General features: G+C 39.1%; 1 protein-coding gene across 13 annotated transcripts in view; it reads left to right on the top strand.

Moving 5' to 3' along the window:
* Window positions 1–18619, top strand: part of LDB2 (LIM domain binding 2) — a 378538-nt gene extending 359919 nt beyond the window's left edge. For 3 of the 13 annotated variants that reach the window (XM_048304187.1, XM_048304192.1, XM_048304195.1), the window contains 3 exons: window positions 6945–7068; window positions 8184–8335; window positions 17312–18619. In XM_048304187.1, coding sequence (XP_048160144.1) covers window positions 6945–7068; window positions 8184–8335; window positions 17312–17542 — 507 coding nt within the window. In that variant the 3' untranslated portion in view covers window positions 17543–18619. Of the gene's footprint in view, window positions 1–6944; window positions 7069–8183; window positions 8336–14502; window positions 14646–17276 lie in introns of all 13 variants that reach the window. The other 10 variants (XM_048304191.1, XM_048304199.1, XM_048304190.1 and 7 more) reach the window with 7 other exon arrangements.
* The last annotated feature ends 375 nt before the right edge of the window (window positions 18620–18994 follow it).

The following is an 18994-nucleotide window of genomic DNA, read 5'->3' as shown; positions in this document are numbered from 1 at the left end:
TGTACTTAAAATATGAGCCAAGTTCAACCTGATGCAGCGCTGCCTTGCTGAGCTCTGATCTAGTCTAAAACAATTTCTTTCAGGGGTGTGATTCTATTCATCTCAATGAGATTTTAAGTCAAAGCCTAAAGGAAGTATTTTTAGTAACAGTTTTAAAACCTTTTCATTGCTATCTGTTTAAATCAAATGTCTTTAGGAGTAAATACAGTAAGCGTGCCTATACCATATTTCCAAGCAGTTTCCCACCTCCTTGTAGATTTCAAAACTCATATTGTTTCCTACCTATGTAGCAAACCTGAGGACTTCCGTCTGTTTATACACAGCCAATTTAAAAAATCTTTGGCACAGAAGGAATTGGAAATATGGAGAGAACAGTAGTCACTGTAAACAAGCTAGGGATTACTCTGTAGTATTGGACTACTTAAGCTATTGGGGTTAAGATCTGGCTTTTCATTCTGTCCCAAAGATCATCTAAGGTTTCCCTAAAATAAATGATCCTGTGCAGACTGGAATTTGAATATTCAGGTTAAAATATCTGGGTTTTTAATTTAAGTTGAAGCAGTTACTGAATTTGCTGCTTGCTACACTAACTACGGTCAAAATTGAACATTTATTTATTCCATGTATATCATTACATGGGATGTACAATGAACATTTATTAGTTCCACATCTCAGCAGGAGTGCACAGTGGCTCTTCAAAAAGGGAAAGCAGGTAGCAGGAATAGTAAGTTCAGTGATGGGAATCTCAAAGCCCCTTCTTTCGGCTTAAAGTTCATCTTGCAGGGAAGGACCATGGATATAGCTGGTCCACTGCACTGTACTGATGCAAGAGACTTGTATTTGACTTGACATACTGGGCAAGAGGTTAGAACAAAGCCAAAGTATTCTCCTCTAGAAAAACAAGTATTTAAAAAATCACCTCATTTCTTTCAGTTCATAAAAACCCCCAAACATTTCTCATTTATATCTCCATGTTTTTAATGGAAAATAAAGATGGTTTTTAAAATGAAAATGTTCTGTATTCACATGTGATCCTTAAAAAACACATGCTATTTTGAGCAGTGAATTGCAAGCCGGCCAGTGAAAGAAGCAGCAATATGTTCCTAGGAAATTTTCATTCCTCCCTCTGCTCTGCAGGGGAATGATACTTACATTAATTCTGACAAACAAGCATGAGCAGAGGAATTTAAACTGAGCTATAAGCTTTCTCTATTTCTAACTCCAAAGAATGAACCGTATTGAGGACTGCAGCAATGCATTCCTATTTCAGTGCCATGCTGCTGGGGGTCCAGAGCACTCATACAAGGCTTTGAAACCACACCAGGAAGTCAGACTTCCAGTCAGACTTTCGGGCTTTTTTACAGGGCCTGAAAAAATATCCGTAGTGTGTCCCCTTCCTCACTGCAGGTATATCAGTAACATATCATGGACCTCTGGAAACATGTATCTGTGGATGTGCATTAAACAGAGGATGTGGATGTGCAGAGACATTTCAGTTCTTTTCAGAAATCCCACCCCACTGAAGAAATGGGACCTTTCCCAGGGAAATGCACTGTGGCCAGAATTTCTCTATCAGCATTAGCTGAAGTTGTTTTCTCTAGAGCACATAGAGGGTGTGTAGAGGGAAGACTGCATTTCAGCATAGCAATAAAACGTCAGTGTGTTTAGATTCGTTGGTTAGTAACTCAGTATCTTTGTGGAGGATAAATAATGAGCTCTGCAAGAAAGCACTCAACCTCTTCAAGGCTGCACATTGTATTCCAGGTACACCTTCACTGTCAACATCCTACCTGAATATTAGCCAATGATTAATACTCCACTCAAATGGGGGTTTTGTCACTTTTAGGAAGGGTTGTAAATCAACATGTGCTCTGAATATGCAACAGTTCCTATAATTTTCAAGTGATTAATACAGGCATTTGACCAGGAGAAGTTTCAAGCATCAAAGAGTTAAAACTGCATTTCAGTAGAACTTCAGAGAACACTCTCATCTCTGCCTCATTCCTTGTCGGCTCATTCAGAAAAACTGATGTTACAATGTACATTAACATTTGTAAGTGTCATCTACATGAAAAATTTTAGTTATTTCCATTTTTAAAATTGTACTTAGTGAAACTTTCATGTATACAGACAAAATGGGCAACCATAGGAAGATACTTAAAACTTGCTCCTTTTGGTAGACCATGGGACTCGCTGGCCACCTGGCATTTACTGACTAGATATGTTTCCTGATGTAAAGAAACCGGCTAGGTGATTATGTAGTGTCACCAGCTAAGTATGGCAAGACCCGAGGCTCACCGATTTCTCTTTAAAATGCAAAAAGCATTAAGACGCTGAACGGCTGCCGTTCCTTTGTGCTGCTGGCACGGAGGCAGGGGAGCCTGTTCGCTGGGGCAGCTCTGCCACCTGCAGCTCAGCGCCGGCAGGACCGCGCTGCCTGCACCGACCGCAGAACAGCCTTCCTTGCCGCAAACGCAAAAATCCTCGTGGAGGCAAGAGGCTTCGCTGAGGAGGGTAATCGCTAATTAAATTAGGAAAAGAATACATTAGCTTATGGTATGCAAAAGGTAAAAGAGAGCTTTCACATCGGTCTTTCTTGCTAATCTTCACTGCTTCCAGAATGAGCATCCATTCTCAGAATAGAATAAAAACCCAGCATTAGAACAAAAATCATAAGGCTAAAACTATTCGTGGTGTGACTGGACTGATCTCAGAGCTGATTATGACCCCTCCTTGATGAAGACCAGTTTGGGCTCTGCTGATAACTGAGGTATTACAGGAAATTTTGTGCGGATCCATATTCTCAGAACCCTTTAACTCCTGTCTGCAGTGCTGCCGGTATCTCCTTGTATAACTCCCTTCTTGAAACACACAGTTTTTTGAAACCTGTAAATGCTAGTCTTGTCCTCCAAAAAAATCATTAAAAAATAAATCTAATTCTTCAGATGTGTTTTACTAACACCAAAAAAAAAAGAAAAACCAACCCCCAAACATGTGCTTTATTATGTTCCCTATTTTCACTTCCCCGAGCCCCAAGGGTATAGCTTTACCATTTTGTCAAGTTGGATCCAAGCCCTGTAATTGATGAATTGTCCATAGGATACACATGGAACTCTAGGAAAGTCATTGCCAGTCTGTATAGCACCAAAACATGTGCACGGGTCCCAGTGTGTACTGGGCACCCACAAACACAGGCTGCTCATACCAGTGATCTCTCAGTGTGAAGCGTGTGTTCATCCCTAGTGCTGGCTCCACCTCACTGCTCTGACAGTGAAACAGCAATGCTTCTGAGTAATGGTCAGACATCTTTACTATGAGGTCAGATAACATGTCTAGAAACTAATTCTGATAATGCTGGGTTGTTAAGCATCATGGAATTCTTTCAGTAGGTTTTAGCACTGCAAAGGAAAAGTATATAATCTATTATGATACACATTGTTCCAAATATGTTTTAAAAGCTAAAACAAACAAAATTTTTCATTGTACTTTAGGCTTTGTTCAATTGTGCACACAATTAGGACACATTCTAGTGCCTGAAACATCCACATGGAGTTTTGTGTCCTTCTGGGACAGCAAGAGTGATCTGGTGGATCAGATCCAGCATCATCTAGGGCATCATCACCTAGTTCTAGACACGTATGTGAATGCATCTGAGTCCCACCTCTAGTGTTGCCTAAGCGTGGAACTTGGAAATATCTGTCTTGTTAGGCATTGCCATTAAGGGTTCTGCATTCCTAGGAATGTAGAAACTATTTCTGTAATCATACATCATCACCGCACTAAATCCTTGAAGTCTTTAGGCTGTTTTCCTGGGTGACTGATTTCAAGCTGTGAAGAAACTGCTTGGTAGAAGAGATTGGTTTTGTTGGTGTTCCAAATATTATTAATATACTACTATAGTAAAAACTTGTACATTTTGGTATTATCCAGTGCTTGAAACAATGTTAAAATGGGTGTTTTGAAGAAATCTCACAGAGGGAGACTAGATGATCTGTGGGGAATAGACAGTTTAAGCCTCAGGCTTCTTCTATATGCCAATGAATGCAGGAATATGAAATATTTCGTTAGCTTTGTTTTAAGAGCTCACTCTGTCAACCCAGCTTGCCAGTTACCTGCTCACCATGGTTAAAGACAGCAGGTGGTTTTGGCCAACCAAGCTTTTAAATGCATCTTGTCCCTACATTTTTGATCTGGCTTTTTTGAAAAAACCAAGCTACTGATTGTCACTGGCAAGTTCCTTGGACCTAAGATAATTGGAGCACAATCATTTCCTCTTTCAAGGATTTGGGTTTGAGTAGCTTTAGATTTCAAGTAGGTCTCAGAGGTCACCGAAGAAGACTGTGAAATTTGCTATCAATCATTTTTAATCATTTTAAAGTATTTTACACTTATGCCCAATTCACATGCATTTAAAACTATAGAGTGCAATGCCCTCCTATTACTCGGGTATCCAAAGCTGACCTTACAATTTTCAGAGTTTAGAGGAAGAAAAACCAGACGAGGAATTCGTGTGAGTGGATACAGCTCCCAGGTATCCAGAAGATGAGACTTTCCCACATCCTAGAGTAGGGCCCTCCATGCCCATACTTTTTTCTCTATGCATGTGAGATCAGTCAAGCATTTCTACATTTTGGGTCTGTATTCCATTTTAATCTTGTGTGTGAAGTGAAAGAGATTATATATAGGATTAGCAGTCAAGATATCCACAGGCTGCAGGGACAGCATAGTTCTCAGTGCACATTATGGTCAGAGCACAATAGCAAACATCTTTGCCAAGATGATAAAGAAGAAACATTCTCTTTGTTGCCAATAATAAATATCTAGGGAAGAGTAAGTATGTCATGAGTAAAGTGTCCCTGAGGAAATGTTGGAAGAACGTACATATATATTCATGTATTTTTAGTCCCAGCAGCAGTAGAGCTATGTGAGTCTAGTGCTCTGCCCAGGGTAATTAGTTTGTTCAGAATTATCACAAGTATCTTTTTCATGCTTGCTGCTATCAGCTCAGAATGAGAAAATTTAGGCAGCCGTACCAGAAACCCAGACTTTTGAGAGCCAAAACAATGGTGTCCATTATGATCATGAATCTCTTTCTCTCTCTCTCACACACACAGACACACAAAACCTGAGCAAGGACCTGCAGGCTTCAGAATAAATTGAATATGAACTCAAAATACAACACCTCTTTCACAGCATAAACTGGATCCTGTATATATTTTAGGACCTGATGATCTTAATTTTTTGATAGAATATTGAACTAGATGAAAATCCAAGCCCGAAGTGCACTATCTGATAGCAGCTTTCTGTCTATTCGATTATCTTGTAGATATTTATTTACAAAATATATGTAAAAACTATGTAAGAAAAAAGTCAATGAGGCAACTGCAGATTCAATTTCTGCAGTGGGAAAAAATAATTTCTCATACTGAAGCTCTTCATTCTCCCTGCTGCTTTATGTTATCTCTGTTTTAACTGCTGTTAATGAAAGGCTCATCAAACAGCAGTGCCAATACACAGTAATATTTAAATGCTGAATTAGTCCTCATGTCAGCTCCCTTTCAGCTATTTTCCCTGCATACTTTGCATCTCCATTTATATGAATGAGAGAGGGGTGCAGGTGGGGTGAATGGAGCATTGCTCAGCTCTGCAGCCCAGAGAGAAGAATTTGTCTCCTGTCTTACGTATTTGTCAAAGAATGAAGGGAAAACATCTCCTGCTGAAGTAAATCCTAGATGCTTCTTCAGCAAAACTTTCTAAAATTAAGTAAATAATTCAAAAAAAAAGACTTTGCTTAAGTTACGCCTTTCTTGAGTTGCCATTCTAGCTTCTAATAATTCGATCAACTTGTTGCCCTACTTCTGTTGGTAAAAAAAGCCAAACCTGCCCCTGCTTCTAAATGCAGTTCTGCTTTGAAAAGTGACTAAAAATGGCACGCAGGCTCCATGTTTATTCTCTGCCAGCTACTTCCTTATCATATGTGCTCAGTTTGCAAGTAAGGAACCTTTTCCTCCTATGTGCTAGCCCTGCAAATTTCAGGTAGAACTTACAGGTCAGCCTGGATTTTTTCTCCTTGTTTAGGATGCCTAAAAACCCAGGGTCCAGCAAGCAAGAGTAAGCCCTCAGTTACATGTGTGCAATTTTGTAGCCTTCAATGGCTTTGAGTGAGGTTTAAATGACTGGAAATGATTCTGTGGTTATAAACAGGAGAAAATAGAAAGCAGTTCAGTGCTCCTTGTGCTGGATCTGCTGTGAGGATTAACAGGAGTAAAAAGCAGTGAACAGTGATTTTAATTATTAAGTGAACAGATAGAAAATATATAAGACTCTATTTAAAAAAAGGTGTTTGAAATGCCATGTTTTCAGAAATCTCTGTCTTATATATTCAGCATTCAAGCAGATGAGAAAAATAAAATGGTTCCTTTTTTCTCATATGTGTCATTCATATGATAGGAAGAGTGTGTATAGTCCTCATATAACAAAAAAGCCCAAAATTACCTGGATTATTTTGAATGCAATATCAAAATAAAAGATCATTTATAAGAAGTTCTCATTGTGGTGTGCAGCAGGTCAGAAGAACACAGTTTGCTGTATGGGAATGATAATCCACTATGGGAATTTTATTATTTATTAATTAATCTTTGCATCTTTGGCAATCAAGCATGAACATTTTCTAGTCTTCTGAAATCTCTGTAGTCTGGAAGACTAGAGCTGAAGGTTATCTGATATATCAAAAAAATACATAGGATAATAAATAGTGAGCAAAAGTTTTCCCAATTCAGAGTTTTGATCTTGCAATCCCAGTGCAGATTAACCTGAACTGTAGAAGACATGCTCTGTTAGCAAGAGTTAAAAAAAATCCAAAAATATAATTTCTAGCTATGTAAATACTGATCAATGGAGGCTTTGCTTGGATGACATTGTTCTATTCTGATTTTTTCTTCCAGTTGTGTGTAATATTGGAGCCAATGCAGGAACTGATGTCAAGACATAAAACTTACAATCTAAGTCCTCGAGACTGCTTGAAGACTTGCTTATTTCAAAAATGGCAGAGAATGGTGGCCCCACCAGGTATGTTTCACTTCCAATATTCCACTTACTTTATAGTTAAATTAATAGAGAAGCAACGGGAAAGTTTACTTATAAAGGAAAGTAATAAAAATTAACACTGCTCCCAAAGCAAGCCTGAAAATTATTCTGATATTTTATGATTTCAGTCTGACACTACTGATTTATAGATGTGCACACTGAGATGGTTTCACTATGACTAGGATATAATTTAGTACAAAAATATGTGTAGATGGAATGCAAAATGCCTACTGGCTCCATTAGAATTCATCGTTTATATAATCCTGCTTCCTGCTGTGACTCTGAAATTACAGCTACAATTCATAATTAATTGTCTTTGAGACTAATATCAAGTTATTTACAGGCCTGGACCTAATCTCCTTGCTCTTATACCTCAAAATAATAATTCTCTCTTTTTTCTGATTACAAAGGTTCATATATCTAATAGTGTTCACACTGGTGCCCAGGCCAAATTTTGAGAAGAACAATTGCCCCTCTGTGCTTTGCCAATTTAAGAAAAGCTGTGTAACTGTCCTGATTTGGTCTGGGTTTTGAAGGCTTGCAGGGCAATGGCATTAGCAATTAGTGTTTGTGGGTTTTCTTGGGAGCAGCAGTTTTAAAGGTGAAGCCCACACAGGATGTAGGAGGAACTCAAAGGGTGGTTGCTTGTGTGCCACATTGATGGCAGCTGTAGGGTAGAAAGCTCCTTTAGCCTTTGGCTGGGTCATTTGAGGCTGTACCCTACATCACAGTAAGACCTGGATTTTTGTTTAGCACCGTTTCTTGCTGTATGACCTTCAGGAAGTTCCACAGTCGCTTTGACCATAATGATCGTTATCATGATACTCCCATCGGTAAAATGCTTTTGAGTACCTTTATAGACAATGCTGGGACAGTAAGCTTTGTTAATCCATCATAAAAAATTGAAAGCAGATTCCATTGGTTTGGGTCCAAATATCATTCTACGGTTTGTATGTTAAATCTAACACAACTACTACTATTAAACTTAGCAATTTAAAACTAGATAAACAGTATTCCAGCACTTCTGCTTATGGATCATTTTAGTTCACGCTTTACAGTATCTGCCATTTGCTTTCCTTCTTACCATTTTATTGCAGCAGAACCCACAAGACAACCAACAACCAAACGGAGGAAAAGGAAAAACTCTACCAGCAGCACTTCTAACAGTAGTGCTGGGAACAATGCAAATAGTACCAACAGCAAGAAAAAGTCAGCTGCTGCAAACCTGAGTCTATCAAGTCAGGTACCTGTAAGTCTCACTTTCCTTTTAGGCCTGAATCACTTACGGTGCTTTAATTCTTTCCATACATTGTAAAGAAGGTGCATTCTTGAGCCAAAACTATCACAAGCAAAAGGCAATCTTGCACAGTGTGCTGTGGAAGCTGGGGAATTAGTGGAGAGGTGTGAAGAAGCTGTTCTGCAGTGCAGCTTTAATGAAGGACCCTCAAACAGAAGCATCCTGAGGATCAGATATGATTTTTTAAAGGCCTGGGCCAGTTCCCCTTTATGTCAGGGGGAGTCCTTCCACTAGTGGTGGGACTCAGATTAGGCCTTGTGTTTTTAGACATAACATGAGCCTTGGAGACTTCCATCTGCCAGGTCCTAAGCGAGGATGTGTCCCAGTGGTGCAGGACAGCTGCCCCTAGGAAGCTGCTGGTCTCTCTGCGTTAGTACCTTACCTCTAAGTTGTGCCAGGTTCAGATGCTGAACAGGAAGAGGTTATGAATTAATTTACCTGCAGAGGTTATATCTTTGTCAAACCACTCCACTTGCAGACGGTAGATCCCCTGGAATATGACTCTCAGCTTATCCACCCTTCTAGCTGTAACTGTTGACATCCTAATTGTATAGGGAGACACCAAGTCATTTCCAGAGTAGCAACTGTATCAGCACTTTAATAATGTCACATTTACTACCTTAGTCACAATATGGGGGTAATCAGACCCCAAATTGTGACAAAGTGTGCCTTAGTCAATAAGGAGATAGCTTATGCATTTTAAAGCTCGGGAAATTAATTTGATATTATAGGAATCATAAAGTCATATCCTGGGAATAACATGCAAGGATTTTTATTGGTTTTCTGATCAGCAGATAGGAAGGGGCTAGGTCTCCTCTGAAACCTGACAAAGAATATAGGCCTTTTGTTAGCACAAAGCAGACACTTCCTAGGAAGCTTGAATATCCAGATAAAAAAAAAGAGTAGACTAACACCAGTGAAATGAAATGAAGATTTTTGTTTAGTAACTGATTTAGCAATCCACTGGTTTACAGCTTGGGCTTCAGTACATTAAACTCATATTTCCTCCTTGTCATATTAAAATTTTCACGTGGCTCACATCCCCAGAGTCAGATTCTTTCCCTAATATAGGCATCTCCGTGTTTTTCTGGCAGCAGAAAGCAGTCAGAAGGCTGACTACCTGATCTCCTGGTGGCAGGCACCACTCTGCCCCACTGATGGTGTCTGCCAGAAAAACCTTTGGATCAATATTCAACCGTATTTAAGAAAAAACAGCAATGAAGTGCAAAACTGAGCAACTAGCTAGTTCCATGCTGCCTCCAACTTTAAAAGACAGTAGAATCACTTTCTGTCAGCTACACCCTGCTCAGAGTTCAGCAGGATCAGAATCTGACCCCCTGCCTCTCTTCAGCCTGCTCCTCCCTGGAGAGAGGACTTTTGTTGGCTTCAGTGGTAGCCATGTGTACTTGGATGTTTGAGTGTGATTGAGCCCTCTGATAGTTCCCTGTCACTCCCACTGATATTGAAAGTGACTTCAGGTACTGAAAGGCTACTCCTGACAGATGAAGTAGTCAAGGCTGCTCTTCCTGATGCAGGTGATAGTTGAGCATCTGAGACATATTGGTGAAGTTTATTATGGTATGAGGGATGGATTTTTAGCCTTCGTTTACTTTGAGGATGTTGCATACTCGATGTTTTTCAATATTCTTTGATTTCTGTACCAGATTAGCAAAATGGTCCAAACTCTTTTGTATTGAGGATAAGGTTCCATTTTTAGGACACTTTTCCTTTCCATCTGCAAAGGGGAAAATGCTTAGCTGTTCGATTTGACATACTAACAGCTCTTCCCATCTTCCCCACAGCAAAGATAGCAAACCAGATGGAATTGATGGTTTGGCCACTCTGTAGAGTAGACAGAACTCAAAATAATTTTAGCAGGAGGATATTTCGGTGTAAAACTATTCAACACTTTTCAGTTTAATAAAGAGATGTTACCCCACGCTTCTTCAAAATTATGCATTCTTTGAAGTCGACCTTGTTGCCATTGCTTTCTGAAGATAGCTGCAGGTAGCAGTAACTTGCTTTCTGTTTCTTTCCCATAACTGTACCTTAAAGTGTATCATTTGGTAGTTAACGTTTGGTTTCCCTTACATGCAATAGAAGACAAGAGATCCTTGAACACAATTTGGCAGTTTTCAATTCACTAAAATATTCATTTGGTCATACAGCTTTCTGTGAATGGGACTTTTCTGCTCAGTAGAAAAAAAGCCCCACCCTACTGAAATCATTCCCTTTTAGTGTTAAAAGCATTTCTCCTCTCCTTATTAGAGAAGAGGAATGGAATCACTCATCTTCTATCCAGATGAGTCACATAACCAGAGCTAGTTTCAGTTCCATTTTTCTCATCCTCCTCTCTGGAGAGCCCCGCAAAATATCAAACCTGGATTACTATGAAGTCCTGTATTCCAACTTTCTCTTTTTCTCCAATGATTTCTTCCCTGCCAGCAAAGTCAGTCTCTCCACCATAATCACATCTAATTTCCTGTCTCTTTTAAGCTTCTGTGTTGTTTTAACTTTGATAGTAAATCAATCCTGGTTAAACAGTGTTTTCTTAGCCTCTGTTCTATGTGATGTTTCTTGGTTTAAGACATAGTAATTATTCTGTTTTGCCCATATATTAATGCTGCATACACTCTGGCAAATATGTGAACTTACCATACACCTCATCCACACTTCTCACTCATACTCATACCATTAACTTCTGTTTCTATAATGAGGTCTTCATGCCTGGAGAGGCAAATGTCCCATGTTCAGATTAGTGTCCAGAAAACAGCTGAAATACCATCAGCTATGGCAAAGCTTGAATCTTCACAGTGTTGTCATGTTCCCCACAGCTCCTTCCAGCTCTTCACATAAATACACTGGGCTGAGGAAACCTTGATTAATGAGGGAATGGTACTGGTCACATAGACGTTCTTCTAGTAGTAGGAGGAGAAGGTTGTGCCATTTCCTCTACCTGCATTATTTTCTGATCAGTTCTCCAGGCAGGGACAGTGCAGACAATACAGAGCCAAGCCCAGAAAGTGAAATGACATGATTATGTTTCCATGCGTGGCTCAGGTTGGCACTGAGCCCTGAAGCTCAGCTGGTGAAGCCTAAACAATCAGTATCATTTGTGCTCCTTGTGTTGCCTTACATTTATTAGCACTTCCACAGTGCTAGCACATTCTGATACATCTCTAATGACAATCCATAAAAGCATCTGAAGGGTCTCTGTTACTGGGTGGGTAGCTTCCCTCTCATCAGTAGTTTGAAAAGGTTCACTTTCAGTCTGTCCTCTAAACTATTGTTTATACTTTCTCAACTGTGGTAAATAAAATACAAAGCTTTGTCCTTTTGACAGTCTCTTGCACTCTATTGCCCCCATTTTCTCTTACAATGGTAGGATAAACAGTGGTTTCTGGGATTCTGTTAGTTCTCAAATTGCAGACCTTCAGTATCTCTTGTCAGCATCACTCTTCTGGCCCAAGTCCCTTGTTTAATACCTGTTCTATGTATTACATATCTCCTACATTTTTCCCACATTCTTAACACAAGTGCAATTAGCCAAGACGCCTCATGATTGCACCACACAACTCATGCTTAGGTTGGTCCATTGCTTGTCCAGTGATGCTTTTGACCCAAATCCTGTGGGTGCTGAGGCAACACACCGTAGTGTGCTGGCAGTAGAACTTAGTGCTGCTAAAGTCAGTCCAATAGCACAAATACAAAAACATTTTTCTCACCAGAAGTTTTCTTCTCTCAGGCTCTCATGGGTGCAGGCTCAGTACTGCCAGTGCTTCCCATAAATGCATTGACTGGCTTTAGTGCATAAAGAAAATGGACAGGACAGGGACCCAGAAGCAGTAGTCCACTCAGCTGCCTTAGTCTCAGCAGATGCCAGTAATTTAAACTTGGATTTGTTCATGTTCTCAATCATATCTGATCTTCGAAAGGCCCACTGGGCAGAAACTGGAGTTACCAATTTCTACTTTCCTCTAGACGAAGAGGAAAGATGGGCGAGAGTCCTTCTGCAAGGTTCATAGAAAACCTGCTTTCTAATGTTAGCCTTCCTATGATTGTAAAGAAATCAGTTATCTAATTTGGGTGTGTAATTGTCTTGTCACTTACACAGTATTAATAATTTCCTCTAGTATTTGAATCCAGCTGCAATATTTTCCCAAGTCTTTTCTCAGTTTTCAAGCCTTCTTACTGGCTAAAATCATATTCCTTGGCATTTTTCATACTCCCTGTTTCAAATACAACTTCCTTGCAAGCCCAAACCCTTGTACTGTAGAGCAGTGATTTGTATACTGTGATCTGTGGATTACAGGAATAAGCATGGTCATCAGAAGGTGTCTGTACAGCTGTTTTCACTTAAATATCACTCTCTGTTAAGTTTAATAAAAAAAGGGCACATCGATCCTTTTTCATATATTTGAAACTTGGTAGCAATCCACAACACAAACTCCTAAGAACCATTGCTCTATGCTGCTCCCAGTCATTACCACAGAAATTAATAGGTGGATTTTGCTTTCATTTACTAATGAAGATCTCGTTGAGTGTATGCTGTAACCATGAACCCAGTGAAATATCATGTGTTGGAAAGAATAAAGCATCACTACATGCTACTGAGTAAATCAAACATTCTTTGTTACATCCAGAGTCTTAAGTAGAACCTCCTTGCACTCTTTAAGCAAGTTGCATACCTCAGTAATCTCTCTTTCTCTTTGTAGTTCTCTGTAAGCTCCTCAGAAACTAAATGCATAAATAACCCTGTTAATGTGGAAAGGAGCAATACAATCTCTTACGTGTTTCAGAAACGGGGGAGGTTTAGGTGGTTTGTAATGGATGTTGTAGAACCAGAGCTACAGTTCCAGGGCCAGAGATTAGTGTCAGAAATTATCCCATGTCTCAGAACTGTGCAATTCAGAATCTGAGATTTAGTAGTAAGGAGATGAGAGAGAATAAATTTGTTTCCAGTTTTAGGAAACTTTAGGAAAAACATTCCAAACAAGGCCAGAATGTCAAGTTAACAGTGAGGATTATGATGAGATGTGAAAGATTTTTCTCTAGAAAGTGTTTACTCTGAAACCTAATTAAAATGTCAGTTCTGTTTCTAAAGATCATTTCAATTCCAACATCAGTCTGATGTTTTTCTCATGGAAGCAGTGACCATTATGGGTGTGGGCAGCAGTGGGGCTCTCAGTCATTAATAATTTTTGTGCCAAGGAGCTAAAAAGCCAAATATTAAAATAATTACCATTAACACAATTCTATAAGAAGGAGGAGGAGGAACCCTTCTTCTTTTGACTTAGCACTTAGAGATATGCTAGCTGCTAAAACCAGTGCAACTTTCAGTTCTTGGAGTATGAGATGTGCTTGAATGATACAGTTGAGAGTGCCGGGCATGCTTAATTATTTTAGGCTTGTGAAGAGCTGTTTGTCTACTTCTGGGGACTGTGACAACAGAGCTACAAATCGATCACTGTAACACACTTACTGAGGCTACATATTAACAGTAGCAAAGATGGCAGGCTCAGGGATGGGGAATTTTACATGGCCCACAAGATATTTTTACCTCCAAACTTCACTAAGACATTGTTTAGATACAGAATGATCCCAAGTTAAAAAGTGTAGTTATTTGACTGGGCAGGGCAGAGCTAAATTTTGAGGCTTGGTATAAAAAAAAAGATGAAGCCTAGAAATGACCAGTCTGTTAAATAGAAGTGCTTGCATTTGAGTGTTGTGTGAAGTGATCTCTGTGTATAGTTTATATGTATCAATTTAAGTTTGGATGGCAACTAGGGTTATTACAGGATGAAAGGTATGATATACATGAAAGCTGCTTTTGTGGTTATATTATAAAATAATACATTTCTATCACATAATGTAAAACAACCACTGCTTTATTTACAGTGCTTCACTGCAACCATATTTTACTATCATGAGACATTCCTTGACCAAAAATGTTGTTTCTAATCACAGAGTAAATAATAAGATTGAGTGACTACAGTCTAAATCTTTTTTAAACTAATTTAGTCAAATATGTGCTACCATAACTAGGCCATAGCAGTGTGTGCTGCCATGCAAGAGACTAGGGTTTAATTCTTGGATTCTGCTTCTCACTCCATGAGCAGGAGCTAGGAGCACTCCAGAGCTGCAGCCTCAACCCTGGGAGGGATGGAGCCTTGTGTCATTCAACAGCAGTGACCCCCACTGGCCAATTTAAGGAGAAGCATTGAGGGGCTCTAAAAGGAGTCACTTCCAGTCCTCCTCAGAGGTTGGTGGTCATTGCACGGGATCTAGTGAGTGGAGGTTCAATGGGGTGCACTTGGTGGGGTCTTCAGCTTTCAGTCTGAGGAGCAGAATCCTCTGGGGAGGAAACAGCATGTGCGCTTCCTGAGACACTATTTTTGCCTGCTATAACTATAAGTGGCAAGATTGTCAAGAATTTTTTTTCAGATGTCCTGTAACTAATGCTGTGATATCTATCTTTTAAATAGAATGAGGGAAAACTCCACTAACCTCAATATAATTGTAGTTCAATTCCCAGAAAGAGAGAGACTCAATAGCATGGAGGGAAATACAAACAGTTCAAACTGTTCTCTCAGTGGGAGTCATTATATGAAAGGAATAATATTTGAAATGAACCTGAGAAATTAGAGGTGGAAATACTTGCAAAATTATTGAACATCTTCCCACTGATGCACAAATGTTTCCTGCCACAGATTGAGATTTTTTCCCGGCCTAGTGTTAGGTGACCTGAGCAGCAAAACTAGCACTGTTCCAGTGGGGTCATTAATCCTCAGCCTGCCATTAGCAGGAACAGGAATATTGTCTTAGCAGTGGGGATTACATTTTTGTTTACTTAATGCCATCTTAGTATGCTATTACATCTCCTCAGATTGGCCTAAAGTGATTGTCGTCCTTTCAGCACTTGCAGATGTTAAGCATATTTCCCCCTCCCAATCATTTGGTGGATGTAATACATATTTAATTCTTTCACGTGGCCTCCTGAGCCAGCTGTTGTAGCCCCATACTGATTTTTGATGCGCTTGTCTAAGTCTCATCTGAGTCGCTGACCTCTTGCTGGTATCGCAACAGAGAGAACTTGAGGCCTGTCCTCAAGAATGTTGAAGTAAAAGGAACTTTTACTGTGTTCCAGCCACTGTGGTCCTTTTTGCCTGCCATATAACACTGCACACTCACACCCAACTTGCTGTCCTCTGCCAGGTCTCTTTTGTCATTAATGCTCTCGCAACACAATGGGATCAGGTCTGGTTCAGCAGTGCACACTATATACTGCCTGTTGTTCACAGGGACGGGGTAAATTAGAATAAACTTTTGCTTATGAACACCTTTGTCTTTTGAACTTCTATGTCGCAAAGCTGTGTGAGAGTTTTATTTAACCAAATATTTTATGGATATATGGAGTAACAAGACAGACAAAGTGAAGAAGAAATAATGTAACAATTTCCATATACTCACAATTTTTTTACATAGCATAGGCTGAAAATGTGACACAAACATTCTTCTGTAGCATGCCAGCCTTTGCTGAGGGATATCAAGAAATGGTGTAAACACTTGCAGGCAATAATTTGTATTGTTTTGTGGTGAAGGAAGTAGATATCTGATTAAAAAGAAACCTTATTAAATGCAAATATTTGTCTTCTATTTTCCTTTTTACATTAACAAGGAGGAACAGATCCTTTAAAAAATGAATTTGTTGTTCACTAGGATTCTTGGAAGGGCTTGTTAAATCAGCAGGAACAAAGCTAGACATCTGGAATTACTGCACTTCTGCCAAGTACTACCTGATGCCCTGACACCTGAGCTGCATGAACAGATGCATCCCACATATTTCTTTAGCTGTTAGCACAGCAGCCTGATTCTCCCTTGAACAGAGAGAACAAGAGAGCTCTCTGGCTTTGCACCTTTGCTTTCCAATCTCAAGTTTGCACCTTTCTATCCCATGCTGCTTAGGTTTTTTGCAGCAAATCTGTGATGCACTGGAGTACAGTGGGCGGTTTACTTGTTTTCATGGAAGGACAATTTGTACTTAAAGCAGTGATTAGATGAATTCTTTCTTTCTTGCATGCTTTAGTTTCTGATGAGTACTAGCTTCATCAGTGTAATTATAATTAGCACTCTTCATCTTGCTTTTACGGTACCAGCTGGACAGATTGGTCCTCTTACTGCACAGATTGGCGGCAGGGTTGCCTACATGGAGTTAGGTGACAGGCACCATGAAATAACAGATGGTAAATTCAGGGCTTGTTGGCAATCAGCAGGTTTTTGCTAATGACTTAATTAGCTATGCAAATTGTCAAATCAGTGTGAACATTGTTTTTATCGAAAACTTTACCTAAATTAATTACCATAATTAAGTAGCAGAATGTCAAGTATATTGGATGCGTAAAAGGGCTTGGCTGGCTATGGATAAGAGAGTTACCATCTTTGTTAGAGTGCTGTGCTCGACATTTGAGAAGTCTGAGGATAAGAAATGTGGTTTCTTTCAAACTACTTTTAAAATACGCATATCACCAAGTTCCAACTGAGATACACCCTGGTGCTTTTCCAAAGAAAATGGCTCAGGAAGGATTTACTGGATAAAGGCTAAATATTTCAAGGAGAAGTTTAAAGGCAGTTTCATAGCCTGTTTATTTGCTTAAAATCAGGCACATTTTTCAGCCTACCTGCTTTTCCATTCTGGGGTTTCTGAGATCCAGAGCCATGAGCATGCATCTATAGAGATGTGTTGAAGTTTTTAAATTAAATTAGAAATAAAGTGTAAGCCTCTCTCCTTGTTCCTACTATGTGGGAACTTTTAACTCTGTTGTTCAAATGTCACAAAGTTAAGAGATGCAAATTCTCTAACATAATATTTTAAGTTGATTTTTTCTCTCTCAAGGTTTCCATATAACAAATATTGGGTGCTGTTCACAGGATGTGATGGTGGTAGGAGAACCAACCCTGATGGGAGGCGAATTTGGGGATGAAGACGAAAGGCTTATCACTAGATTAGAGAATACACAGTATGATGCAGCAAATGGCATGGATGATGAAGAAGATTTCAACAATTCACCTGCACTGGGAAATAACAGCCCATGGAACAGCAAACCTCCTGCTAACCAGGAGACTAAATCTGAAAACCCCACACCACAAGCTTCCCAATAGGTTATTCTGGCAGCAATGCCCACTGCAATATACCTCAGTGGGTTATTAATTACTGTTTCACAGCATTCTTCAAAATAAAATTTAAAAGAAACACCTTTCAAATGATACAGTATCTATTTCTAAACTAAAGCTATCCAATTTTTTTTCGTTAGGGAAAACTCTTGTATAAGCTTCCATATACATTCCTTGGAAGTATTCTCATACAACTAGATACTGGCACTGACCTCAATTAAAATAAGTGAAAATTAAACAGCATCTCTTGGCAAATTTCTGACAGTGCATTTTATTGGAAGGGGTTGTTTTTTTCCTCATCAGACAATGGCCATATTTTAACAAGTCATCAGTGCTCAGGATCTCATTAACGTAACTATGTAAAACTTTTTACAATTGTAATATATTTTCTGCTTTTCAACTTGCACCTGAAATTTCTTGTTTCAGAAAAAGATCAGCTTTTAAGGAAAAGTAATTTAAAGTACTTTTGTTCGTTCTTTAACTTTTCTTTCATCAGTTAATCATTTAAAGGATCCAGCATTTTTAATTTACATTTAGCTGATGCCAGTAGATACTCTATCCATCATTTAACAAAAATACTGAAACAAGAAATGTCTTTTTTTCATCAAAGACATGAGAAATATTTTTATGTGGAAAAAGACACCCAGTCCTATGAGAGTTTATGCTTTGTAAAATTGCTGTCGATCCAGATATTTTAAAGCCATGTAATCCATTAACTTTGTGGGCAGCTTAATAAATCTAAAACTTTTGTGTTTTTATTATTGTATCTAAGTTGGCTTTGTTGTTATTTCTTTTCATAGTATATTTCTTGTATAATATTTTTGTAAAGCCCTCATTTTTTGTTTTACTTTTTTGTTTTGTTTTGTTTTGTTTTGTTTTGTTTTATATTCCGGTGTATTTATGTGAAACTTTATAAAAGAAACTAATTTTTTTCATTTACATATTAATATGTTCAACTCATCATGTAAAGACACAGTGAGTCAGTGTGTTATATAATACAACTGTATTTTATGTATGCTTTGCCAATAAGTGTGCCAATAAACTGTGTTAACAAATGTGCTCTTATACAGTGCATTTACAGTTCCTTGCATGCAAAACACATACACCCGTGTTCAGCATCATGCACCAGGGATTTCTGGAATTAGTGTTTCACTGAATTGCAGTCTTTTTCCAGCTAAAGGGAAGGTTTATGGTTAGGTGTGAATCACTTGCAGCTCAGTTTGGTTTGATGCTCTTTTTCTAACAATAACAATGTGCAGCACCACAGGTGAGTAACAGCAATGAGAGCCAAGTGTGAGGGAGTCCAGCCAGAGCACCTCCGTCCTGAACTTTGTATCCCTTGCTGTCCAGGGCCAGGGCTTATCAGAGCAGGCATTTCCACTCTGCCAAATTAAGTCTGATAGTTTTATGATGACTCCCTCACTTGAGGATGAGAGGATT

Source organism: Corvus hawaiiensis, chromosome 5 (assembly GCF_020740725.1).
Source record: "Corvus hawaiiensis isolate bCorHaw1 chromosome 5, bCorHaw1.pri.cur, whole genome shotgun sequence".
NCBI classification, from domain to species: Eukaryota; Metazoa; Chordata; class Aves; order Passeriformes; family Corvidae; genus Corvus; species Corvus hawaiiensis.
The sequence above is the reverse complement of the archived record's forward strand: the minus strand, read 5'-3'. Positions and strand labels throughout refer to the sequence as shown.